General features: G+C 43.5%; 2 protein-coding genes and 1 long non-coding RNA gene across 14 annotated transcripts in view; 2 read left to right on the top strand and 1 right to left on the bottom strand.

The window, feature by feature from the left end:
- Positions 1-1,111: 1,111 nt before the first annotated feature.
- On the bottom strand, positions 1,112-16,990 carry ORC4 (origin recognition complex subunit 4). 4 transcript variants are annotated; one of them, XM_067000134.1, is made up of 14 exons: positions 16,948-16,990; positions 15,455-15,526; positions 14,546-14,622; positions 13,141-13,231; positions 10,651-10,726; positions 10,159-10,244; positions 8,432-8,480; positions 7,741-7,892; positions 5,858-6,031; positions 5,453-5,539; positions 3,742-3,850; positions 2,361-2,456; positions 2,212-2,279; positions 1,112-1,433 (listed from the first exon to the last, which is right to left on the bottom strand). In XM_067000134.1, exons 2-14 carry the CDS (start codon positions 15,509-15,511, stop codon positions 1,245-1,247), a joined length of 1,311 nt encoding a protein of 436 aa, XP_066856235.1. In that variant the 5' UTR covers positions 15,512-15,526; positions 16,948-16,990; the 3' UTR covers positions 1,112-1,244. The 4 variants fall into 4 exon arrangements, with proteins under 4 accessions (XP_066856235.1, XP_047936948.1, XP_047936949.1 ...); XM_048080991.2 differs by lacking the exon at positions 16,948-16,990 and adding an exon at positions 16,562-16,916; XM_048080992.2 differs by lacking the exon at positions 16,948-16,990 and adding an exon at positions 16,316-16,545.
- Positions 15,908-16,487, top strand: LOC106046893 (uncharacterized). The gene is made up of 2 exons (XR_001213503.2): positions 15,908-16,060; positions 16,245-16,487. It is a non-coding gene; the product is annotated as an uncharacterized lncRNA (long non-coding RNA).
- A 508-nt stretch (positions 16,991-17,498) lies between the features above and the next one.
- The window catches only part of MBD5 (methyl-CpG binding domain protein 5), a 136,379-nt gene continuing 127,894 nt past the window's right edge, over positions 17,499-25,983 (top strand). For all 9 annotated transcript variants that reach the window (XM_066999608.1, XM_066999612.1, XM_066999613.1 and 6 more), the window contains exon 1: positions 17,499-17,631. The gene's annotated coding sequence lies outside the window, so the exon portion shown is untranslated. The remainder of the gene's footprint in view (positions 17,632-25,983) is intronic.

Raw genomic sequence — 25,983 nt, forward strand, 5'->3', positions numbered from 1 at the left:
CACCACGCTCCCGGCCCATTACCAAGCTCCTCACGTTAGGGACCAGACCGCCAGGACCAAGAGCCTGAGCAAAGGGAGCAGGGGAAGGGGGAGCTGCTTCCTTCCACCCCTACCTTCCACACGAGATCTCTGAGCGCCGTCACGCACATCCCTGCATTCCTCACCTTTCCACCTCTGACCAGATCCTGCTGCTGTTTGACAGAGAGTAAATGACAGGGCTGCACAGCAGGCTTATCACCCCCATAAGTTAATCACCTCCGTAACTTGTAAGCCCAGGGACCGTGCTTCCCTCTGAAGTCCAGAGCCTGGGCTCCCTGTGGGGGGGCAGTAGGCAACCGGGTGAAGCCGGCTCCTGGCTCGGTGGCAACACCTGGTTCCAGAGCTAGCGTTGAGGGATTTCGATGGATGTACTTTTGCTCAAAGTACTGCTCTATTTTTCAAGATGTGCAGATGACATCTTAAAAACTAATGAAGCAGTAAAGAGAGCAAAATAAACTAATCCTTCTGACTGAAGAGAAGGGCTTCTGAGTGAAACCAGAGAGCAGTCTCCCAGGCATGGACAAGTCACTGAGGTTTCTTTGGCTTTTTGACAGACTGAAGTCACGGCTGCTAAAAACGCATGTGACGTCACAGACTTTAAGGCAAGAATGAGCTAACTTGCTCTGTATTCAGGAAGGTCAGTCTTCCCGCATCATCCTTTCTGAAACCCAACAGCACCATCGCGAGGACATCATGAGACAGCTGGACAACCTGGAGAGAAGGTGGGCAGGTAGGCGAGGCTGCCTCGCACAAACACACCACCTGCCAGACAAAGCTAGCTGTGACTAAAGGTTTAACTAAGCTTCACGTCACGTCAAAGCTGTACTAGAGATGGATCTGCACTTCAGAACATACAGCAGGAGACCTGCAGCTGGTTATCATCTAAAGCAGCCTCAATCTGCAATTTAGAAACTCAAAGTGCAATCGCTTTGATTTCTACAAAGCAGAAGTTGAGTGTGAAGGGAAAAGCTAGCACTGAGCTGAGCTACCCCGAGCATTTAGAAGTTCTTCCAATTTACGGCCATTACAAGATAACAGGACTGCGGTTCCAAAACCAACCAGCAAAGCGAAGTGAAGCAGCCTTCTTCCAACCAAAAATTTATTAATTTGACCACCCTACTGTGGGTAAACATTACAACTTCTAGAGTCTGCGGTTAACTCCAGAAGTTCTGATGTGGCAAGGGGTACCGTGACTTCCCAGAAGCTCACAACCAGCTAAGTGATGACGTTGCCCACTGCTTAACATCTGTCGGGCAGTTTGGGTACACCTGCAGAGCATCCATGATCTGGTTGTTGTCCAAAAGCAGTTTCATTAAGAGGTACTCTCTCTGAGTACGCACTGATGGTCTTTCTATCGGTTTGACTAATTCCAGTTGCAGTAAGTGTTCGAATGCCTAAAAACAAAAGAAAAAAATAGGAAAAAAGAAGACAACCTCACTCCGGGCTGTACTGGTCACTTTGAATGACCTACAAGGCGCTGTTTTACCAGAAGCCTGGGGTGTGCTGTCTTGACAGACATTAAATGCCAGCTCCATTCAACCCTATGTCCTTTTTGACAGGCAGTAAAACATATGTGAGCTGAGCTACAATACACTCTTCTTCTTATAGAAATAGTAATTAAAATCTCTTGTTTATATAGCCGAATGGGAATGACTTTGTTCCAATTAATCCAGAATAACAGTTCATTACAGGCACACAGCATTACTTAACTTTCTGTTTAATCGTAACTGAATCATAATGAATAAGAAACCAGTTTAAAAGCAGCAAGACTAGAAGCTCTGACTACTGAACTACTGATCATCGAGTTAAATTCATCAGCTGAAAATATCTGCACAACCACCTGCTGAGCTGCTACGCTACAGCAGGATGAAATGCCGGACTGTCAGCGCCCCAAGCTGAAAAACTTGAAAACCACGAGTCCTTGCAATGTTTACTTGTTAGTGGGGCATTTACCAGACCAACAAACTTCCTACCAGCCGGGCACCGACCAGCAGAGGGCAGCGCAGCACTGAGCAACACAGCCACGGGTCACATCTGTTCTGAGCAGGGTTTTCTCAACACCCTGAAGCATCCGCCCCTACTTCAAGGATTGTTTACGACTGTTCAAACGTGTGCTCTAGCAAAAGATACGCATCTGAATGCTTTAGAAAAAAAAACACACTTCAGGTTTACCTTCATAACAACTGGCTTTTCGAAGTTGTACATGCAGTGCGCCTTCCTTTGGATGAACTTCTGAAATTCTGCGTCAGGAGGAGGAAGGAAAAGTTACTCAGGGTAAAGCGAGTGACTTAGCACGTGTACGATTCATGCATTTCTCTCACCATTGTAAACCATCTGGAAGTTAAACGGTTCTCCTTCATAAACATCATTTAAGTGTTTCATAGCTATAATTAGGCAGATTTCCAGGACAGACAAACCTAGAGGGAGAGACAAGAGCTCTAAATACCTCTCTTAAGCATATCTGAAGCGCAAGCAGTTCACACGCTATATTAACACTCTTTTTTTATGCTGTAGGCCTCACATATTTGTGGGGTTTGTCTTCATAATTGTAACAAAATCCCAGAATTAAAAGCAGCTAGATGAAAGCAGAGCATTAGTTTTCCAGATATTTGAAGCAAAAACGTTACAGAACAGGCTGCTTCTGTCAAAACGCAAGAAATTTAAGCATAAAGGCAAAATCATCGCTGCAGACAAAGAAATTTTGGCAGCATCAAGACAACCTACATGCTACCGTACAGCATGTGATGAAATGAGAGTCTGAAGTTATTTGCTATTCAAATCTAAAGAAATGTTGCAGGGAATTACCTCCTCCGACAGAGAATCACAGGGTCGAGCCAAACCAAAGCCTGTAAAGTCTGGGAGCGGTGAAGAAGCAATCGGATAAAATTGATCTTTTCCTGATCAGGGAAGCAATTCGTCTTCTACCTGTATCTGGGTTTATATCCTCAGCAGCCATTTAATTCTTCTTATCATTTGTACAAGTTCCCAAATATTTATCAGAGAAACCTTGAGCGCATTGCTCAATGCATTTCACTTGCTGAGGTTTAAGGAAAACCCCTCGGCCCCTCACCACAAGCGGTTGGGTGAGAGCAGCACGAGGGGTTTTCAGGCTGCCCCAGCACGCCGACACACGCCAGCGGTCAGCGCAGGAGCAGGAGAAGCTGGGCCAAATGCAGGTGGGTGCACACAGCCGTACCCCGCACAATTAAGCGCCCGTTCAAGCACAGGCTGTTGCAGTTGACAGACGATTTATTGCCACAGCTTGCAGCCCAAGCCCAGCAGTTCCCTCACGTTACCAGCGCCGGCAGAAAGAGGTCAGCCTTTCCCCTTCCTCCCTACACACACGGGACAGAAACGCTGTCCGGGGGGGTTCCCCACGCCACCATTGCTGACTACAAACACACTGGCTGGTGCCGAGAGCTGTCAGACACCCGTAGCGGGGCACTGGCTGAGTGCCCTGTGCAGTAATATTTGCACCACGTACCATACAACTCAATTTCGGGTTTATTCTGCACCGTTAGGCCACACACATACAAATGCAAATCAGCGGGGAGCAGGCAGATAGATGTATTCCCCAAACAGCTCACACCAAGAGGCATCGGTGCATTACGCGGTATCCCTTACATCTGAATTCCCGTGAGGCACCTGATGCTTTCCAGAGTCTTTAGAAACACCTGGGAGAAAAAAAAACCTGAGCTTTACCATGTACAATATTTGCTTTGGAGTCCATTCTGTACTGCTTGCTTGCCTCCTGAAGATCTGACGCAGTGATAAGCGGGTGATGCACAGTAACGTTACTTACAGCAAGCATCTAAAAATAAAGCAGAAGACGTTTTTCACTTAATTACTAATTACCAGGCACACTTTCTGCTCCGAGATGGCATGCAGAACACATTTCCCCTGGAGTCACCTACTGGAAACATTAATGAATAAACCCTGCACGCGCAGTAGGTTCGTACCAAAACCCCTGTAAATAGCTGGTAGCTACAACTGCGCTTTGCCAGGAAGGTTTTCCTGGCTGAAAACTTTAAAGCCTCCTCACTAGAGGACATAAACACTCATTAGCTTGTTTGTATTAGCTTCAGTGGATTGGCATACTTCAGTGATCGCTGTAAGAAATGACTTACAAGTCTTTAACATGTACCTTTGTACACAGCTACTCGTGCCACCGCTAGGAAAGTCTGAAGACAACTCTCAGACTACAGAACCCAAGTTACCAACTCAGAACGTTTAACAGACAGTTTCACGTAGCTGCAATTTGAATCTTTAACAATCTTCAGTTGCTTGTCGCAGGAAGTGAGTTTTGAACAAGTGTAGGTTAACGCATACACAGTTAACCGACCTCCTCTGACACCACTCTTCCAAACCTACTGGTTATCTACGAGCCTTTATACGTAGCAGCTACACCGCAGCGATCTTCACTTGCTCTTCAGTAGTTCAATATTTATTGGGTTAGAAAAACTGGCTTTTAGTGACTACCTCCTACTTTCTGCAGGTCTGTGTAATACAAAAACGTTTATTTCATGCACGTAATTAAGATCTTTCCCTAAGAACATCCAATGCTATCTACCACCAGTCTTTCCCTTTCTTCCTTTCCTTATGGATGTCAGCACAACAGCCTCAAAAGCAGCACGATGATTCAGCCTTCCGCAGGAACAGAACGAAGTTTTAGATTATAAAGGCTAATGGGAATCTGAACAGGGAAGAAGGGGAGGGGTGAAGAAATGCCAGCTCTAGGACACGAACAGACACGCAGCGTGGAGGGAAGTAGAGGAAACAGACGACAGCATTTGCTGCAAGTCACTGCCCTCCCTACTTCAGGGCTAGAGGAATCTGTGATTGAGCAGTCAGCACCCAAACGGAGCTGGGAACACCCAGCACCCTCAGGTTTACCAGTTTGAAGGCAGACAGACACACAGCTGACTGCGTGAAGTCACCCACGTGAAAGAAGCCATGGGGAAACTGATCTGCCAAAGGCAAAACTGGATTCTATCAGCTCGGTTATGAGCAACGTAGTTCTTATGTAAACAAATTATTTAGCTTTGCTAAAAACAGTAACTTTTCCAAGACTTTCAAAGGGAATTTCAGAAGGAAAATATTTTGACAGTACTTCACCTACAATATTGTTTTATAAATTGAAAGACTCCGCAAAAGTTACTTTGAATAACAAAAAAAAAATAAATCACAATTTCAATTAAAAAGTAAATCCTCATGAAGCATTTGCTATAAAAATCAGAAGAACTCAAATTTGTTAATAAAGCATGGACTGATAAAGCACGCAAGAAACCAGTACTGTCAGAAGCCTGCTCATCAACAAGATGTTTCAAGTAAAGGTCCAATAACTGGACTGAAAAACTCACGTGATATATACAAGTTACTTTAATTCATGAAGAAATTATATCCAAATACATACCAACAGTAAATGAAGCGAACGCAGATCTTTGGTGTAGTGAAAAAGGTTCTGCAGCACGTCTTGCACAGTTTTATCTACAGACAGATGCTTAAAAAAAAAAAAGGTATTTTTATCATCTCTGCAAATCATGTCCTATGCACATGAAAAAACAGTAGTTAGCTAACTTTTAAAAAGAGCTCAGCTGACACTGAACGATATAGTTCTTCATGTCTAACCTTAACTTTTGGTCTTGTGTGACACTTAATGTGCCCAAGCTTCAGTAAGATTACCTGTCACAATTTGGTTTATCCCATATCAATCTCAAATAGTGAAGGGAAATGCTAGTATAAAGTAAAAGCTTTACATTTATAAAATGGTGTTACTTTAGAAGTTTAACTAAAACCAAATATGAAGAGCTTTAAATACCTGAACATTATTATTCCATTTTTGTGCAAAAGTCTCATCAGGAAATTCAGCAGGAAGAGAAAGCTGTTCCTTGAATATTCTAACATACTGTTTAAAATCAAAGGAATTGATCACATAGATCTGTCGGTGAGAGAACCTTGATTTTACTCTCTTCTCCAAGAGCTCCAGGATATCCTTGTAAAAAGCAATAACAATATTTTTTTTAAAAAGCGGATACATATAGTGCATTCTTTGCTACACTAAAAACTAGAATAAAAAAAAACCACCAAAATGCGTTTTAACACAGATCCAACATGACCTTTGCTAATTATTGCCATCGATGTGCCTTGAAATGCCTAACAACTAGCCATTTACCCAAATCATGTGGTGCATACATCATACGGGATAATTAGTTGCTAGGATACCCAGCAAATTTCTCCATAGATTATGTAAATATTTCAGTTACTTAAGTCTGCGTTCAAGATGTTTCAGCCTATCAGGGCTCTCGACAAGTTGTCTGTTTAGTAGAGACGTAGGCTGGCAGCTGTCAGCTCACATGCCTTTTGTCAGACTGAAAGAATCCAGCTACAAAAAATTAAGAGCCAACACGGATCTTTTAAGATTGTCACACAGACCTAAGCAAGCCTGCCATCAAGTTGCTGGTTGAAGGTAATAGAGAAAAGCTTATTTTTCTCAGAACCAACAGCAACAGATTCGCACCCGAAGCAAGCTGTGGGATTCAACCATTTAGAGAAACACAGCACTACTCCCCTACCTTCTACTGGGACAGAATGCTTATGCTGTTTCTAGGAATTCTGGGCAGGCAACAAAAAAAAGCTTTCAGAATACTAAAATTCCTCACCAGAGTCCACAGAGCACCAACAGTGCGAAATACTGAGACTCCTTTTCATTTAGAAGTCACACTGAACGGGATGAGCAGCTGAAGAAAAACTCAGCAGCCACAGCTATCACAGCCATGACTCAGTTTCCAAAGGCTCTGCCTTAATTAGATCCAAAAGCAGAGCAATACCAACTTCTAATTCAGAGGTGATGAGGATACCAAACTTGGACAGCAACGAAGCAAAAAGACGAGGCTGCAATTTATTAGATCAACTATTAACTATTCTATTAGCTTCTAACAATTTGCTCAGCTAAATATCACCCAAACCCAGTCAACCTCAGACTGGGGCCTTGATGGAAGCCTAGATGATCTGTAAGGTCCCTTCCAACCCAAACCATTCTGCGACAGAATTATTATTGCTTTTACCATAACCCTGTCTTTTGCAACCAGAATAGTCTGAGAAAAACAGTGCATCTTTTAATTATTTTTTAATAACATATCAGCTACTACAGTGTCAGCAAGTATTATTTCACATTATACACATCTGTCCACAGTTCCTTATGATGTAATTGTAGTGGTCACAAGTTTAATATGAATTTCAAATCCATCTTAAACATGCTCCTGTTACAGAAAAAGTACCCTACTGAAGTGTTTGCTTAAAAAAATAAATAAATCCCTTGTCCTCAGAAAAATGATTTAAATACAAGCCTATTCTTACCGATTGGTCACCAGAAAACGGAAACGCAGAGGAGCCTCTTCAAAGAGTGAACGGCAGTATAATGTGAAACAGCCACAAGGATAAATACAGATCTTCTGTGGTAGCCATAGGACAACGGTCCTGTGTCTCCTTAGAAACCCAAACCCGCTCCTTCAGCTGCAGAACTGGAGGCTTCGCAATTTTTTGGTCATCTGTTTGCCCTCAACACTTTTTATTTTTAAACTCAAAAGTCAGACCAACGGGTAATTGAGAAAAGTTTCTTAGTGAACTAAGTGAAGTCTCAGGAGCAGAAAAGAGAAGACACCAACTAAGAAAGCTGAAAACTTTGGGATTGCAATTTCTTACCTGTCTACATGTGAGTCCAATAACTGTTACTGGAGTCTGTGCTGACTGGGATATATCAAACAGGTTATACAGCAGCGTCTGATTCTTGTGATGGACAAACAAGTCAAATTCATCCAGTATAAACAAGACTGGACAACTGCTGGTTCTGTTTCCTGAGACAGCAAGTTAGAAAATGAGTATGGTAACATCATCATTTCTACAGCCTTCACAACTTCTGCTTTTAACAATTTACGTCTTCTTTTAGCTATCTCACTAGGCCATCCTTTCACATATCTATTGCACATATGTACATCCTTTCACACATGGTTTGATTGCTACAACAGTAAAAAGAAAAATACATGGAAACTGGCTAAGGTTTGTGCTGTTCTGCCAAGCATCATGTCCAGTTGCAAGGAAAGAGTTATTTCTATGGCTATTTTTTAGAAACGCTATTTTTAATAGCTTCAGTCAGAATAAAAGAATCTGTCCTTCACAGCTGACCATTGTATGTAAACTTTATGGCATCAGCTGAGTTAGGTCCATACTTGTTTGGCATTACACATTTTTTCCATTATTTTGCAACCATAACGTTCTTGGGCAAGACCTCCTTACGCCACTTGTACAAGTAGATGAAGAAACATCTGTATTCTAGCTTCTCAGTCAAGTGACAAACAGAAACACGCAGTTTCAGAACAGGGATAGTCGTGCTTACCTGTCCTTAAAGCTTCAAGGAGGAACGCAAGATTTTCAGCAAAACTGCCCTGTACAGGGAAAAGAGATTCACAGTATTTTTTCAGTGTCATTCTCAGAATACGACTACATCAAGTTCAGGCATGTACTGAAGCTCATCTCCTTCTCAAACCCTCCTTTCAAAACCAGGACATATATGAAATTTACAAGGTTACTTCATATTGTATAACCACAAATGCTTCAAGCAAGTGAAGAAAACTGATAGGTAACTCTACTTTGATCCATGTTTTTCAGCCTGAAAATCCCAAACTAATTGCCTCAGGCATAAATTAGCGATCAGAAGAATGTTTGTATTAAGCTAAATTTACAGGTAGCTTTATCTTTTCCTTAAATAGCTACTGCATTCCCAATTTCCCATTTACACATAGGCAACAACTGCCACATAATGGGTTCTATTAAGAATGAGTATGCGGGTTATTAATTTGCAACCTTATGAGATGGAAGCATCACATTCATGTGAACAGTGAATTGCTAAGACTACCCTGCTTTATTTACACACACATTGACACGCTTTGTGGCGTACAAGTTGCAAGGCAAGAAATAACAACTGAAGACCACAAACCCTACTGAAGAATGCAGATGAACCAATTTACTCTCTGAAAGTGAACTGCAGAAGCTAAGAAAGAAAAAGTTTCTATGGACAGAAGCAAGGGCATTCCTGCAAATCAGTGTTTGCAACAGAAGGGAATAGACAGCTAAGGGTTTAAAGTAGTACTCCACACTAAGTTAAAGGAGAAAAAAGTACTTTGAAAGCTTCTTCGAGTTCTCTGATGAAAAGAGAAGGCTTTCAAACAGCTATACTGACACTAAATACTTGCCATTTCATTTTATTTCTGCAGTTATATTTGGGAAAATTTTAGCTCGGCGCCAAAAACAGTTGTCCGTTTTCTGCATCTAAAAATCATCTGGGGTAGCTAGAAAATCAAAGATAACAAAGCCTACTAACTACAACTGACAGGTCGTCTTGTATTCCACACTGCCTGCAGCCTCGTCCTCCGGAGCACTTCAGCTGTTCTCCTTATTACTTCAGTACTAGTTTAACTAGGTTTCTTATCTTTGGGAAAAAGTCAATAGAGGAAAACATTTTGAAAGAATTTCTATGCAAAATGAGAACTCTAAGATGACAGCAATCTGGATACATATCCCTACGAAATAGGAAAGCTTTCAAATATACTAAAGATACCGTTTTTTTGGCCAGTTAATTTGCCTACTCTTTTGTCTTGAGCTGTTATAAAACAGATGTTTCCAAACTACTCTAATCCTCTGAACACAGTCTCTTTGGAATGCTTAATATTTGTTTCGTTCAGAGGCTGCAACTAAGTTTTAAGGGAGCCTTTGCATTCCTCTATTTGTTTAAATTGAAATGTATGTTTTTTGAAAAAGTATTCATTAATACTCCTCAACTAGCAACATCCAACACCTGTGTAGAACACGCTTTTTGCCTTGAAGTGTTTGTAACCCAGGGTCATTATAGGCAAAGACTTTCGCAGCACACCACAGCCATCAATTTCTATTTATATTAAAAGACAGAGCTTTGGGAAGACTGGGCCAGCCGACTCATTACTGAGAGTTAATGAATTCGCTCTCAGTGCCTACTCAGTCTCAACGAGCTGCATCCTCTACCACTAGTTTTCTAGGCAAGGATTTTACAGGCAGATAAGCAAAGAGCATAATGAAGTCAATACTTACAAAAACTTTATCCCCAACCACATTTTCCAGGCGCAACTGTCTGGTGATCTCCTTCAGGGCCACTTTATCATTAGTCTGCAAAAGCCCTGAAAGAAAACGATTTTTCGTGAAGAGCTGGCAGTTCTCCCTCACTCCAAACAGCCGCATCTACTGCCACTAGAAGCTCACCCAGAAGCTGCTCTCAGTTTCAAGCCTGACAGAGCTAGACCCTTTTAACGATTAAGGCTAGACAAGTAAGTTCCCACGTGTAATATAAAGTTACTTCAAAAAATTTGTTCACAACTGAACTGATTTTCAACATTTTGAGAAAAAGCCAATTAAAGCACGTGAGCTGTCTTTCTATAGATGCAAAGAACAACATTTGGGAGCTCACAGATGAGCGCGTCCATATTTGAGACTAGATTGTACCTGCTGAAACCAGAACTCTTGTTAAGTGCATACCATAACACAGCAACTAAACGTAACGTATCAGAGCAGTACTGTACTACTTGCCATTCAGACGAACTTCCAAGAGGTTCTCTCTAACTTGTTTGATTTCCATTAGATCTTTCAAGACATGATTTAGTAACTAGGAAAAGAGAAACAAAATCACTTTACGACAAGATTAATGGATTAACAATTTAAAAAAGCTACAAACTGGTATTATCAGATAGGAAACAGTATGCACGGTTGAGTTCGGTAACAAAATCTTTTGAATATTTTCAAAAGTATTAAAGTTACATTACTACCATGACTGTAGCAATTACATTTGTTCATTCTGCTGAATTATTAATGGAAGAAATATCTCCAGTATTTTAGTCTCTACATTTTTGAATCAATATATCGAGCTTTTGCTTCAACCAAAGCTTTAAGAGTCCAATATGCAACAGAATTTGTCTTCCAACGTAGTGCAGTATTCAGCTTCATTAGATGCTCTAGAACAAAAATCCCCGCTTTGAATCTTTAAAGACACTATGCTTGCTTACTCTTTTCATCTTAAACTTCAGAAGCATGAGACAAAAATTAAATTGTACACGTTCACATCAACTACTGCTTATAAAACTTAGGGGTCCCAAATTTACAGTCCATCAGTGCCAAGTCTTTCAGAGCTTGCGCTTGGTAAAAAATCACGAAGCGTTGTATTAAAACATTCATAAACAGATGGAATCTTAACTTTTTGTTCACTCACTGCTTCTTGTCCTTTACTTCCCCCAGCCGAAAATTTGCAGGTCCTATCTATGTATATGTATAAATATATCTGTATATAGAATTAAGAGATGTTCTTATAAAAAACTTATTCTCTTAATAGGAGAAAAATCATTTCTCATTTACTGGCATTCTGGCAGGAGGATTCACAAATTTTCATCTTTCCTATCTTTATGTAAAGGGTTTAAAAAACAATTGAATCCTTAATAAATAATAATAGCTTGTGTTTTAGAAACTAGGGGTGGGTGGTATGGGGAACAACATGTGTGGCAGATTGGTCTGTTTGGGGTTTTTTGTTTATTTGCCTTTTTTTTTTTAAAGCTTTCACCTCTGCTCCAATTTACCCACAGTATAAAGCTCATCTGTGTTTTTCTATTGCTGTTGTATTTTGAAGCAGATACAGTTAACTGACTCCTACTACAGGTACCAACAGTTAGTATACGAACACTCCGAACAAAAAAAAAAAAAAAGGCTTATTTCCTTGGTTTGTCAAGTTTATGCACCGTAAGAAGATGTCATCCATTCTGGCTAGCTCCCTACCCAACAATTACAATTGTACTCTCAAAGGCTACATTGCACACACATGAAAATCCAAGAAATATTTTCTGCACAGTGAGAGTGCTTGTTGTTTAACTAATGAATTTGTAAGTCTAAGAAAGGAATGATCAGCTCCAGTTTAAGACTAGTAAGCAGTCTGTAGGTGGAAGAATCCTGATTTGATATTGTTTTTTTCAGCCCTTTTTCCCCTCCTTCAAAGCATTTTGGCAATTATCCTTCTTCTGAAGTGCCATGGGTAATGGAGGAAGGTAACAACACAGACTGTTTTTGAAATGCAAAATAACAAAGCCATCAACAAATTGGCAGAATGATTTCAAGTGTCAGCTGTATCACAGGCACGTTTACCATCTATAAATTCATTCCTGTTCAACTGCATTCGAAACATTGAAGGCCACTCGCTCTAGCAGTTGCGAAGGCTCCCAAAGTCCATCTCAAATACTTTCTTTGGTAACAACCAACCTATTTATCAATCACATACTCATGTAAACATAAGAGATTTATGCCTTTCCATAATAAATATATTATAACTTAGATAGCAATGGTCTCTGACAAGTTTCAAATGGGATTAAGACACATTACCATTCTCTACATATCAACAGCTACATAGAAATCCACCCTCAAATCCACTCCCTTCGGTTTTTGGATGCCTTTTCAGTCATCTTTACAGAGGCCTGATAGCAATAGTGGGTGAACATTTAAAGGACTTGTCAAACAAAACCTGACTGTAATCAAAGATGAACTCTTCTGTGGCAAGAACCATGGCAGAAGTGTAACAGGAGAAATGCCAAAAGAAGACAGAACCTATGATGCTGGCAGGTTACAGAGCAACAAACAACTTGTTCCGATAAAAGAATTTACATTTTTCAAGTTTGTGGCACCTGTAGTTACGTCATAAGACTTGGTAAAGACATGCGAGGGATTCCAAAACCATGCATACTTCTACAAGTCACTGCAAGGTTGGACAGGCCCATGTTTTTGTCAGCTGCACATGAAGTTATTCATTTTATAAAATTACTCTGTGTTTGAGAAGTTTCAGATTTCTCCATACTGTTATTCAACAGGATTAGCCCATAAGAAATCCTAGAACATTTTCACGTTATGTGTAAACAACTAGCAATTCCCTCTCTAAAAGCAGGCAAAGAGATGAAAAATCAGCTCCAAAAGCTCTCACGACTTCAGTGGGGTCATCTACCTCATGCTTTATTTGACTTTGTATAAACTTTTAAATGGTGTTTATACCGCAGTCTTTCCTGATCCACGGGGTCCAATAATGAGGGCAGAATTACTTTCTCCATGAACTGTAGTTCGCTTCAGCAGTTCCAGCAGATGTCTGTGATGAAAACAGTATTGGGTTAAACTTCAAACCAGGCAACATTCACTGAAATGATGGAAAAATCCAAGAATTGTTACCACCTAAGAGAAAACTCGATACATTTCACCTTGTTTTCAGCATTCAAGGCATGCAAAATGCAATACAATGAAGTAAAAAAGGCTGAGTGATGAGATCTCTTAAAGTATTTTGAAATACTAAAACATGCAGGAAACGGGAATATCACTCATTCATCAAGTTCTACAATTCTCTACCACAAAAGAACAAACTTAACATTAATTTCTTTAAAAAAAATAAGGTCATTTTATGTGACACCACTTCTAAAGGAGTCATCATGGTACAGCTGTAAATAATGCGTACATTTTTGTCCACTCTTTGAGAGCTAACTCTGGCAAAGAGCCCTGATACATCTTAGGTAAGAAAAACTAGACATTGGGAAGTTTGTTGGATTTTCTACCCGGTGTTACCCGTCAGCAGTGGCATATTAGGGGGAGTCTGCAAACAGACCGTTTTCAGAACCCCAATATAAAGAGGGGTGGCTTGGTTTGTTGCACACTAACATCACAGTAACGCATGTTCGCAGAACAATATACACGTCTATGTGGTATCTGCACGCGTATTACGCTACACTACTTTAATAACCCAAAATGTCGTTATTCTTCCCACGGAAGGAAAGGAAACTCATGCTCAAGTTCAACTTCTATAAACTACTTCTAAAAAAAACAATGTGATTCATGGCTAAAACAAGCTCCTTAGGTACTTGTTTGTTATTCACAGACTTTGACCTTGTAAGTGCAGAAGGATTAGTAATAGCGTGGAGTTACTGTAGCAGTCTCTTCTGTCTCAGTCTCTTCTCCCTAAGGTTAACCTTTACATCTGGACCCTGAGAAGTCAATTTGATTCAAATATCGGTCTCCACTTCAAGAAACATGATGTTGGCATCCAAGGTTTAAGATCAACTTTTAATGCTTAATTTCCTATACACAAGGGTATTTGAAATGACTATACAGATTCACAACAAGAGAATTTAACTTTTTGCTTGGTCAGATCATTAAACACTGTCTTAGAATATACCCTAAAATGATATTTCAGGCTCAAAAAAGCATTTCAGGAATTACAGAATTTGAACAAAGGACAACACAGACCAACAAAAGAGCAAGTAACAGTTGTATAAAGCCCAAGAGAAACAACTCTTAGAAGGATGGCACTGCAAGTCATCTAAGCCTGTATAATTTAGAAAAACGGGGGTAGCAGACTGATTATTTTTAATTCTGTGGCTAAAATAGAAATTATTAGTTGGATCTGCTCACTCACCTGTACTGATGTTCAGTCCCAAACAGTTTTCCAGTAGCATAATGGTGACACAACCTTTCACGTAACAGTTTTTGCACCTATGGATGCAACACAAGACTCAAAACCAATGCTTGGTGTTTCACACCCCAGAATGTACCAGTAACGTAATTACTGCAGTAAAATAATAGCAAAATATGCATACAGCTGCTCTACGTGCAAACTTCAGTTGTTTTCAACGGCACACGGCCTTGAAAGTATGAATAACGTTGTCAGAAGCAGAACTTTTAACAGACTCTCCATAGCAGAAAAGAGAAAATTCAATCCACAACAGCAGTGTGAGTCTTTGGTCCCTCTGTTTCAATTCCTTTCCTTCACCCCCAAAGGGATGTTATACCAGTCTCTAAAATTAGGTCAGCACCACATCTAATTCATAGGTGCAAGAAAACGTGTACCAGCACACTTCAGCATCACCGTGTATTTCTCCCTACCACTTGCTAACAGGCTTTTGGTATCTTGGAAACATGGTTCCTTCTGACACTTACCCAACTTTTAACTCAGGATGGAACTATCACTATCAGCTTCAGGTGGTTGGCTGAAAAATAAGCACGCAGATACACTCCCCAGCAAGTGTAATTAATGGATAAAAGAACGCTAAATATCTATTTTGCACATAATTCCACTTTACGAAAGGAGATCTTTGCTTAATACGTGAGCTGTGTTTGTCCATCTCATTTTTCATTTACCTTTCCTTCTGCTAAATCCCTGTTAACTTAATTACTAGATTTATTTTGGTTTAATGAATGATTCAAAGTCAGCCTGGTCCATCCACAAGTGAAAGCGTTCTTCTACGAAGGGCTAGTAAAAACCTACAGAATTACGCGGATGGAAAGGTTTCACACTTTAAAACCAGCTAATAAAGATGTTACTGACCTGTGAAATGCATTCTCCATTTGTACTGATGCTCTCCTTTGACTTACGTTTACTCATTGCAGAAGTTTTCACCTTTATGTAAGAAAACAGAATGATAATTATTTCGAAAACAAATTAGTTTAGCGTACGTTACTCAGAAACTATGTAACACGCTGAATTTACTACCGCAAACACAGGGCAACCCCTCATTTGTGAGAACTGTGGAAATAACAAACATCTTCTTAACAGATATAGATGTAGTAGTTCATCTTGTGGAAAGATAAATGCATTTTTAATTAATTTCTGTTCAGAAATTGTATACAAACATAGATTTGCTTTAGGATGCTTCTCAATACAATGCAAACGGTACTTCAAGTAATTGACGTGAGACCAAACAGACTTCCAAGCTTTTCTAGCAAGTTCTTCAGATAACGGCAAAGACAACAGCCAACTGTCTGTGAACGATGAGCCAAGTTCTGCGAAGAGAGCACAGCCACGCACAAGCTGATCGTGTGCAGAACCAGGGGTGGCACAGCTCGTGCACTGAGGCTCACTCTGCAGCGTTCCCATCTCTTTGGGCAGGAGCCGATCTCAGATTATTGTGCACAATCAGCTCCGTACTCCTCGGTAAGGTGCACTAACACATACGTTTACCTTCTCCTGTGACTGTCACAAGCAATGTATTCATCTTAACACTATTTAGGGTAGTCTAAAGTAATAAATATATGCTGCTGGAGCTGGAGCAAGCTATAGGCGTATTGTAACATGCTTTTAAAAGTACAACTGGCTCTCCATCTTTCTACCCGTACAGCTACCGTGGTGTGACTCCAATAATCTGGGGAAGCACAGAGGAAACAACCAGCACAGCGCCTCCAAACGTACAAAGAGAAGCCCACGATGAAAACTTCTGCAGCGCTTCAGCCCAGGGCACTTCTGTGCAGGCTCAGGCCCTCAGCAAATGCCCAGACACAAGCCCTGGGCAGCCTGAGGGGGCTCAGTGTGATGCGGGAGGGTGGCACGGCCACTTCACGGCGCCTGGATGTACCAAAGCTGGACTGAAAACACTCAGTGACTGAACGTGCTACTGTGTGGGTAACTGAAGAAATCTTTCTTATTACCTGCACCTACCTGGTTAGAATAAAAAAAAAAAAAAAGAAAAAACAGGAGCAAGTCTTTTTCCAGGGGTTTCTTCCAGTCACTTTTTAAAGCAGCAACGCGGGGTTTGGAGGCAAACGGGACGGCGGAGCCCTCACGATCAGCACCAGCACCCCGCACCCGGTCAGCACGGCCCCGTTCCCGTCCCGTGAGGCACCGGACCGGTACCGGACCCACCACAGCCCCCGTCCCTCAGCCGCTACCGGCTTCTGCCGGCTTCACCCCTTCCACAGCAGGTCCCGGCCTCCGAGGCCGCCTCCCCGTGCTCAGAGCCTCCATGGGGGCCCGTCCCGGTCCCCAAAATTTCCCAAAATCCCCCCAAATCCCCCAAACCCCCCCGCTCCCGCCCCGTCCCTCACCTGAGGCGCCACCGCCCCCCTCCTCCCATCACCCCCCGCGCCTCCCTCCCCCTCCCCTCCCCCTCCCCTCCCTCTCCCCCCCACCACGTGACCCCTCCCTCCCCCTCCCCTTCCGCCCCTCCCTTCCCCCATCCCCTTCCGGGTGCGCGCGCGCGGGGCCCTATGGGAAGCCCCTCCCTCCTCCCTCCCCCCGCCCCCCTCCGTTCCCCCCTCCCTCCTCCCTCCTCCTCCCCCCCCTCCCGCCCCCCCCCACGCCGCTCCCCCCCCCCCCCCCCCCGCGGCGCATGCGCGCTGCCCGCTCCCCGCTCGCCGCCCGGCCGCGCCGAGCCCGCACCCGAGCGGCGGCCGCTGACGATGCGGAGCGCGGGGGGGGGCGGGGGGCGCCGGGCTTCACCCCGTTAAAGGGACAGGCCGCCAATTCCGACCGGGGGCCGGACTTTCTCCCTACCCCCCCCCTACCCCCCCCCCCTCCGTCCTTAATTCCTCCTCCTTCCTCTTCTTCCTCAGAGCCCGCGGGCGGCGGCGGCGCCCAGTCGGTTCCCCCCCCCCCCCCCCTCCTGCTCCCGGCGGAGGCCGCGGGCACGGAGCGGCCGGGCCCCCCCCCGCACCCCCCCCCCGCTCCCCTCCTCCCCCTTTATTGCCCTTTGTGTGCGCCGCCGCCTGCGCCGCCGGGGGGCCGCCGAGGTGAGTGCCGGGCCGGGCCGGGCCGGGGGGGAAAACAAGGCAAAAAACGCGAAAAAAAGGGGCGGCGGGGCTCCCGGCGGCGGGGAGGGGACGGGGAGCGAGCGGGGGGGGGGTTACGGGGTGTGGGGGGGGGGGGTGTGGGGGCACGGGGGGGTTGGGGGGTTGTTTTCCTGGGGAAAGTTGGGGAACAGCCAAGTGGGGGGGTGCGGGGGGTGTTGGGGTGGCTGGGGGTGGGTGAAGATACGGGGGGGTTCCGGAGGTGTTGGAGGTGGATGAAGGTATGGGGGGTTCGCAGAGGTATTGGGGTGTCCTGACGTAGGGGGGGGTGGCTGGGGATATGGGGGGTTCCCGGAGGTATCGGGGTGCTGGAGGTATTGGGGGTGGCCGGGGGTATAGGGGTGCCTGGAGGTGGTGGGGGTGCCTGGGGATACAGGGGGTTTCCAGAGGTATTGGGGCGGCTGGAGATACGGGGGGCAGCTGGAGATACAGGGGGTACCCCGAGGTATCGAGGTAGCCGGCCGTATAGGGGGTGGCCGGAGGTATTGGGGTGGCCGGACGTATAGGGGGTGGCTGGACATATTGGGGTCCCCAGGGTCTGCCCCCCGCTGGGCCTCCGCCGGTGGCGTTTCAGCGCCAGCCCCGAGTTCCCCGACCCGAGCGCCGGCCGAGGCCCCGGCCCTACAAAGCCTGGGAGCCCCGCTCAGCCCCGCGCCCAGGGCTGGCCCTACAGCTCTGGCCCTACAGCTCGTGGGGTTTGGTGCGGGGCGGCAGCCCCCCGTGGGGGCCGTCGGCGGGCGGCCGCGCTGGGCAGGAGGCATCGTCGCAGGTATTTTTGTTGTCATCTCGCTCGCCACGGCCTTGTGCCGGGAAGGCCACGGCTCTCCTCCGGCGGCACCGCGGATGTTGGCAGCGCAGCTAGGTCGGGCTCTGCCGGCGGGCCGAGCAGAGTGCGCGGGGTTTGCCTGCTGGGAGAAGGGAAGGTGCGCGCCCAACCGCCTGCGATAGACGAGAGGTGAGGGGACGAGCTCGATCCTCAACCGCGGCCGCGAGGAAACGCTGGGACGAGCCTTCCAGGGGCTGCAAAGAGCCCAGAAGTAGGAGTTGGGGTATTAACGCGGAGTTGAAATAAGAGTCCCCGATGTCAGCCCGGTGTTTACGGTGAAATCGCTGTGGTCTGCTTATTTCTGGAGCTTAATTGCGTTCTTCGTAATTTCGGAAAGACAGTTTTGAGTGCTCGGTTTATTAAGTACCGCGGCGTATGCTGAACCATGAAGTAGGCCGTCGGTATGTATTTCATTGGGGCATCGCAGTTAAATGGAGGTCAGCAGCGAGCATGCGTCACCTCTGCCTCATACGGGCAGGAGACCCGCAAGGAAGAACCCTCCCGTGAACGCTTTGGTATCTCTAGTTTCTAATTTGTGCGTGAATACCTGGTGCCAAGCTGCAGTGTTGTGATCAAGCTGGAAAGAGTTTGAGAAAGCAGTAGTTTGATTGGGCGCAAGGAGCGGGAGCGATATCTGTTTGGCCCGGGACTTAAAAATACCGTGAAGATGAGCTGAAGCCATAACTGTAGTTGTTTTAGTAGTTTGCCCTCGGTTTTCTGTTAGCATGAGGAAACTGGTTGCCTTTGGTTTTAAACACATGAAAAATTTTGGTAGAGCGATAATTGTCTTCAAACCCAGCAGCTGCGCGTACAGACCCCGTTCTTTAAACGTGTGGTTCTCCTTTGAGTTGCTTTACTATGTGCAAGAATTGGACAGCAGCAGACTGTCCGGGGATAAAGGACAGGGGGTTGTGTTTTTCATAACAAGGCTTCTTTCTCAACTGGAGATCCTGTTGATGTACTCTCATCTGGATGTGGGAAGCCGTAGCAGCCTCAGGATTGTGCTCCCGATACAAGTGGAGCTGCAGCTCTGCGACTTTGATGGCCTACAGCTGATGAGATGTATTATTTATTGCAAAGATTAACACTTCCATTTCTTTGTGCTTTAACGTTGGAGATTGATACGATTTGATTGAATGCGATTGCTCGGTAAAATGCCCTACCAGAACTCCAAAACTGGATGGAATAATTCAGGGTCTTCTCTGGTTTTAAATCCTAGAGATGAAATTGCTAATAATCCCTCAGTTTCCGTAGGCCTCCAGCTCCTGCAGCCAGGTCTGTGCTCGTAAGACAGCCGCCGATCTGGGGGGATTTGGTAGGGAAGGCCCGTCCCTGCCAAGGAACCGTTTGTGGGGCTGGGGTTCAGAACCAGAGCGCATTCGGGGCTGTGCCAGAGGTAATCCCTGCGTTTCCACGGGAATGCCTCCTACAGAGGGGTCTAAGGCTAATTTGGGGCGGCTGGCGGCTGTCACAACAGCCTCCTAAGAACTGAAAGAATTGAGTCCTTCGGCTCATTTTACGGAAGACTGCTAGTTATCAGCAGCTGTAACGGAGTTTTGTGGGGCTTCTTTAAGCTCTTTCCGCTGCTGCTATCAGTAGGTATTTACGAATGCTGGTTGCTTCTAGGAGAACTTTGCGCATCTCTTCCCATGAGTTATCTTCTGAGCAAAAACTAATCGTTGTTTTCACGCGTTCCAGGTTAGTGACTTCCCAGGCTCAGTCTGAGAGTGGGTTTGAGTTAGCCAGGAACCACCAAAATGTAGGCAGTGCTAGATGCGAAGTTCTCTTTGGGCCAGGCGTAGATCTGTCTTTGGAAGCCTTTCCTCAAAGTCTACCATCATATCGCACGTGCATTGTTGTCGAATGTGTTTGTATTTGGTCTGGGGAAAGGGGTGTTTAAAGAAACTCCCGCTTTCTGACAGAGTTCTTGCAACACTTTAACTTTTCCATGCTTACAATCCGTTCATTCTTTGGATCTGGAGGGATCAGGCTTGCTGTTCGTTGTAAAAAAGCACTGAGGATGTTGGTGAAAGCAACAGTCTGCCCAAAAATGGGACGCCTCCTTTAACATTGGGTTTAATTTGACTTGGTTCGTCGGTAGGTTGTTGGGTTTTTCCCTGCCGTTATTCATGGCGATTCCTTGTATGTGGAAGGGCAGTACCTTGAAGACGGTCTGTAAGTGCAGTGCTCGTGTCTGAGCGGGCAGTGAGCCCTTGACACGTGAGGGTGGCCCCTCGTGCCCACCTGGGGCTCTCCGGGGGCTGTGGAGGCCCTCTGCCCACAGCACACATGAGAGAAAATCTTGTCTATAAGTGGCACAGGACACAAAATTTCAAAGTGACTAAGCTTCCTTTTCAACAACGCTGTTAAAATTTGTGAAGAGCAGGGAGTTGTGGTGCTCCTTCGGGGTTTGTTGTGTGGTTTGGGGCTTGCTTTGTTTGTTCCTTTTTAAGGACCCCGTATTGGTTTCTGTATCATCCCATCGGAAGTGAGTATCAAGAGTTGCCATTGGTTTCGATAACAAAAAGAGATGGGATACGTTTTAGAGCGTGCTTATGTCATTAAGGACCTTCTTTGTAAGAGCGATCTGCATGTTTGGAAGCACGGACTTTCGTTGGCTTTTCTTTGTAATTATTTTGGGAGCGATTAGGTGGCATAATCCTGCTCAGTCGGTTTCAGATAGGCCTGCACGAGAACCGGAGCCTGGATTAGGAACAGAAATTTGGAGAAGCATTGGAGACATAGAATTAAAGCGTCCTGAAAGCTGCGGAACTAGGGTTGAATCAAGTGGGAAGCTAATAAAGAGCAGCAGATCAGAAATTAAGCAGTGCTGACTCCTTTCCAGCCTCCAAATTCTGAGTTCGCTCTTACTGTGATACCTACTTGCTGATGAGTTGTCTAGAAAGGAGCTCAGACTTGGCAGATTTTAAGTCAATTAAAATTTGTCAAAACCACATAGAATGCAAAGTTAGAAACTGTATGAGTACATGGGCATACATGTCTAGCTACGTACGCAAATGCATGTGGGTATCTACATGCAGGAATATGAAAAAGAAGGGTCAAAACTAGATAGTTTAAAACAGAACTTAAAGCAATTGTGTGGCTCCAAAGATCTGTATTTGCAGTCTTACCTCGGAGTTGTTGTTTTGATCTGGCACATGGCAGCAGGAATCAGTCATTACCATGAGATGGCTATTCATAGACCTTTGTGAAATGAGTTGATCATCTCGGTTTATCTGCAGCTTGACAGGTGTTCCCATCACAAAAATCTCCATTACCCCCTGTCCTTCCCATGGGAATGACTAAGGAACAAATCACTGAGAGTGCCTTTGAGTGCCTCTCTCATCTCCAGATGTTGGTTCACTGAATTTGGTGCTTTGAGGGTTTGTTGTTTTGTTTTTTTTTCCTGAATCCTCTGTTCTGAGAGCTTTAAATTTACTTTAAAAATGGAAGCATTAAAATGATTGGAAATTCTTCATGAGCTTTCTACCAACTTCCTTCATCAAAGAAGGAATAAAGGATTTCATTCATTACTATGGTTAAATTCTTCAACTTTTTAATTCTTTTACAGGAAATATTTTTAAAATAAAGCAACCAAAACAATGCTTTAAAAATTCTTACCTTGTGACCATATCTGGTAACTAAGACCCACAGCAGCACTATGTTAATTACATTATTCCCATACAATGTGGAGATGAAGCCCAGGATTTATTTTTATATTCATAGTTACTTATATATATATTCTCTTAATTTGAGGTTAGTCTAGATTTTCAGTGATATTAAATCCAGGATTATTTTGGTAATTTAGTGAAGGAGGGGTAATCTGAAACGTAAATAGCATCTTAAATATGAGGGCCGTTGGTTCGCAGTAGCATGGCCTCGCTGAGAAAAATTCCCAGGTGGGGGAACCAGAACAGTTGTCAATTGTTTGCCCGACAAATCCTGTTGGATCAAATGGTGATATTCTCAGCCTGTAGATAAAGAGAGGTTTGCAATACTGTTGCCTTGTACCCAGCTGCCAAAGAAACGAGCGCGGCCTAACTTAGGAGAAGAGTAGAGGTCAGCCAAAGAAAAGGTAGGCCTACGGAATGCAAGCGGTTTAGTTTTTTTCCATTCAGACTGCTCATGTTGCCAAAAATAATTTTACATTAAATTTAAATTTTCCAATTTTAGATATTTTTAATTTTCAATTCTGGTAGATGGTTGCCAACGCCTTGTTTCGGATCGTCTGTTACGGCCTACTAAACTCTTCATATAAACGTGTAAAGCGCTTTTGTCTTCGTTCTGCAAGCTTTTACCTGTATACCAAAACCATGTTTTCTTACATGTCTGTGTATACACGTACGCCTGTATATATTTATTTTCCTATATACACACATTTGTTTGATAGCCCCACCAGAAGGAGCACAAATTTGCTGTGTCCTGATAGTAGGACTCTGCTGGCACTGGCTTTTTCTTCACTCTGTGCACCCAAACTACTCTTGAGCTCGGGGCAAGGGGAGCTGCTGCTTGCTTTTTTTGCTTTTAAGACTCAGATGGAAAGAAGACTTATGTACTTAGTTTTACATAAGCATGTTGTTGACTTCATGAGGTAAAATTTATTTTCTATGTACATAGAAGATGAGCAGAGAAGAAGGTTTTTGCCGGATCACTGTCCGGTCCCTAGGGGAGATGAATTTTTGAATATCTGCTTTTTTTTTTTCTTCTTTCCTTTTTTTTTCTTTTTAAGAAGACCCTGCAAAAGTAGGCAAATGACATCATTGACTAAAGAAATTAATTAGTCAAAGATTTGTGGTGAGCCGATTTTCTTAGAACGGAGCTGCCTTCTCTCTTTCATGGTTTATGGGGCAGAAAGGGGGATATGTTGTCCCCTTGTAAGCCTTGTGAGGAAGAAGCTTGGCTCAAACCTGTTATTAGAAGGGTTGGATTCAAGGGGTAGACGTGTTGGTACAAACTGGAGATGCGCTGAGTTTTAGTTGGGTGGTTCTTGGGCATGGCTCCTTGAGATGGGGAGCGCTAAGATCTGCCGGCATTTGAACACTGACTAACTTCGATGCATTTTGAAGAAGGAAAATTATTATTAAGAAAAAAGCTTTTGAAAAATATCATTCCATTTTGCAATCAGACTATATTATCTTCGCTTTAAGATACTCTGGTTGGGTTTTGGCTTTATTTTTTGTCCCTTCCCTCAGAGCACGTTTCTTGAGGACAGCCCCATTTGAGAACGTGCAAGTCACGTTCCTCAGAGGGCTCCCGCTCCAACCACCTTAGGAAAGGTTAGGCTTTTTCAAGATACGGTTTCAAAATATTTTCCCTTCTTTAAGGTTTTGTCACACAGGAGTTCTTGCCGAAGGATTTCTTGGCCGTTTTAGAGACTGTAATCTAGTTAAAAGGTTTGTTTATGCTTCCCATCTCTGCTCTGCTGATGGTATTAGAGCGCAGGCCAGAGCCAGGCAGCTAACTGTTTATAACATTCAAACTTCAATTAAAGCTGCAGCCTGCAGTTTACTAAATATCAATATGTTCGGGGCAGCTGCAAATAATTGCCAGAAATGATGAAAATAGCCTGGTAGCTTAGGATTTCTCTCTTTCTCGGTATGTTCCTTTGAACTTTTTTACTTGTTATTCTTTTCATATTTAGAATCTCGCATACATATTCAGACTCAAAAATGCTCTGCACTAAAGGCTGCCCATGAAAGACTGAAATCTATATTTGGGGCTGCATCTTTTCAAGGCAAAACAGGAATTGATTTCAGTGGAAGTTTTCTCCTACGTAAGCACCGTGGAATATGTTACTCCCTATTGAAGCAGGTATCAGAATACTTCTGCCGTAACTGCTGCATGACCTGCTCTCTGAATTCAAAGCACCCCTGATTTTTCTCTACTAAGATAATTTAAACGTTTAGGGCTGTGAAGTCCCACCGTCTCAGGATGGCGAGGATGTGCTATATTTAATGGAAAGTAACACGATTAACGTCTTGGGTTTTGTGTTTTTTTTTAGATGTGAACTAATAGCATAGATTTCATTCAATGCTCTAAACTTCGGGCTGATGTTTGTGTTTAAGGATTATGTGTTTAAAAATATGTGAATTGTTGGAGCTTTTTAAATCACGGGTGATTTTCCTTGAGGTCTGCCTTGGTGTCATTAGGCAGTGGAGCAAGTACGTGTCTGTAGGCCATCTGAACTGAAGAAGCAAGCCTTATCTGGCCTGTAGGCTATTGGTTCCTCACCTCTGTTTTAAAATTAGTAAAATCATTTGCAGCGTGATTCATTTCTAAAAATTACTTGTCCATCTGTGCAGAGCGTACTATCTATAAAGTTGCAGTGCTCACTGTGGTGGTGTGGATGTTTTTGCTGAAAGCTGGATTATACTTCCAACATCTTTGTTAGGGTTTTGCATTGCACCTCAGCAGAGTTACTGTTCCTCGACGATACCCCAAATTACATGCCTAATAAACATGTATTTATGATATTGCTGTGTAAGATGACTTTAATTTCTTGATTTATCAGTCAGATACATTATTTGCACACTTGATATTTTGTGATTAAAATCCTATGCGGTAAAGCGGGGGGGGGGGGGGGGGAAGGTCTGTTTTGTTTTCACCGATGTCAGTGCGTGGATGTTTGTTAATAGGTGCTGGATCAAGCCCTAAACGTGAATTTTTCACAAGTTCTAACTTCACTGAAGGTACTGGGGGAGTGAGCAGTTCCAACCGTGTAATGATCTTGTAAGCTGGTCGTTAGGCGACTTCTTAATCAGCTGGTATGTGGATTCCTAGTGGATCACCTTACATATTTAGCTTTCTTCCTGTGCTTGTGGTTTTTGCTGGTCTTTTTCCCATGCTCCTTTTTTTTTTTTTCCTCAAAACTTCAGTTATGAATCAGTCTTGATCATTTTTTGTAACTCAGAAGTCCGTATCTGATGTAAGAGCTCTGCTGAGAGTCTACAGACTCGTGGAGAGGTCGGACTTAGGGAGCATACCCCAGAACTGAAAAATAAGCAACAAATTAAAAGATAACTTTTAAGTCTTTTTTTTTTTTTCCAATGTAAAAGGAACTTAAGAATACTTTATACAAGTGAAAGTATTCCTGTTTAGTAGGACCTACATAACTTTTCTTAAATAATAATTATCAGAGCAATAACGGTTAGAAAATTAATGCATAAATCTTGCAGAAGTTGTCCACATTTTTTTTCTTTTATCTGAAAACAGCTAATCTGCTTTCTCCAAGTATTGATCTACTCTGAAGAAAACTAAGTTTAAGTTTATTTGGTTTTGGTTTTTTTAAGTTATGGCTTTGAAAGAATGACCTGAAACCCATTTATCCTGTGGTGCAACTGTTGGAAGTATGTTATTCCTATTCTTAATATTATTGTTTTTAACAAAACAGTATGAAAGGTCTTAATATTCAGCTTTTGCTAATTATTGCAAATAAGTATAATACTAGTATCTGTATGTCTGCAATGTTT

Source organism: Anser cygnoides, chromosome 6 (assembly GCF_040182565.1).
Source record: "Anser cygnoides isolate HZ-2024a breed goose chromosome 6, Taihu_goose_T2T_genome, whole genome shotgun sequence".
NCBI classification, from domain to species: domain Eukaryota; kingdom Metazoa; phylum Chordata; class Aves; order Anseriformes; family Anatidae; genus Anser; species Anser cygnoides.

Bases quoted from the DNA above. Each gene is read 5' to 3' on its own strand.
- ORC4 (XM_067000134.1), bottom strand. From the start codon at position 15,511: ATGAGTAAACGTAAGTCAAAGGAGAGCATCAGTACAAATGGAGAATGC. The intron at 13,232-14,545 runs GTGAGTGAGCAG...TTTTCATCACAG, and splicing joins GGGACTGAACATCAGTACAG to ACATCTGCTGGAACTGCTGA. The intron at 10,245-10,650 runs GCAAGTAGTACA...GTTTTCTTTCAG, and splicing joins CTTGGAAGTTCGTCTGAATG to GGCTTTTGCAGACTAATGAT.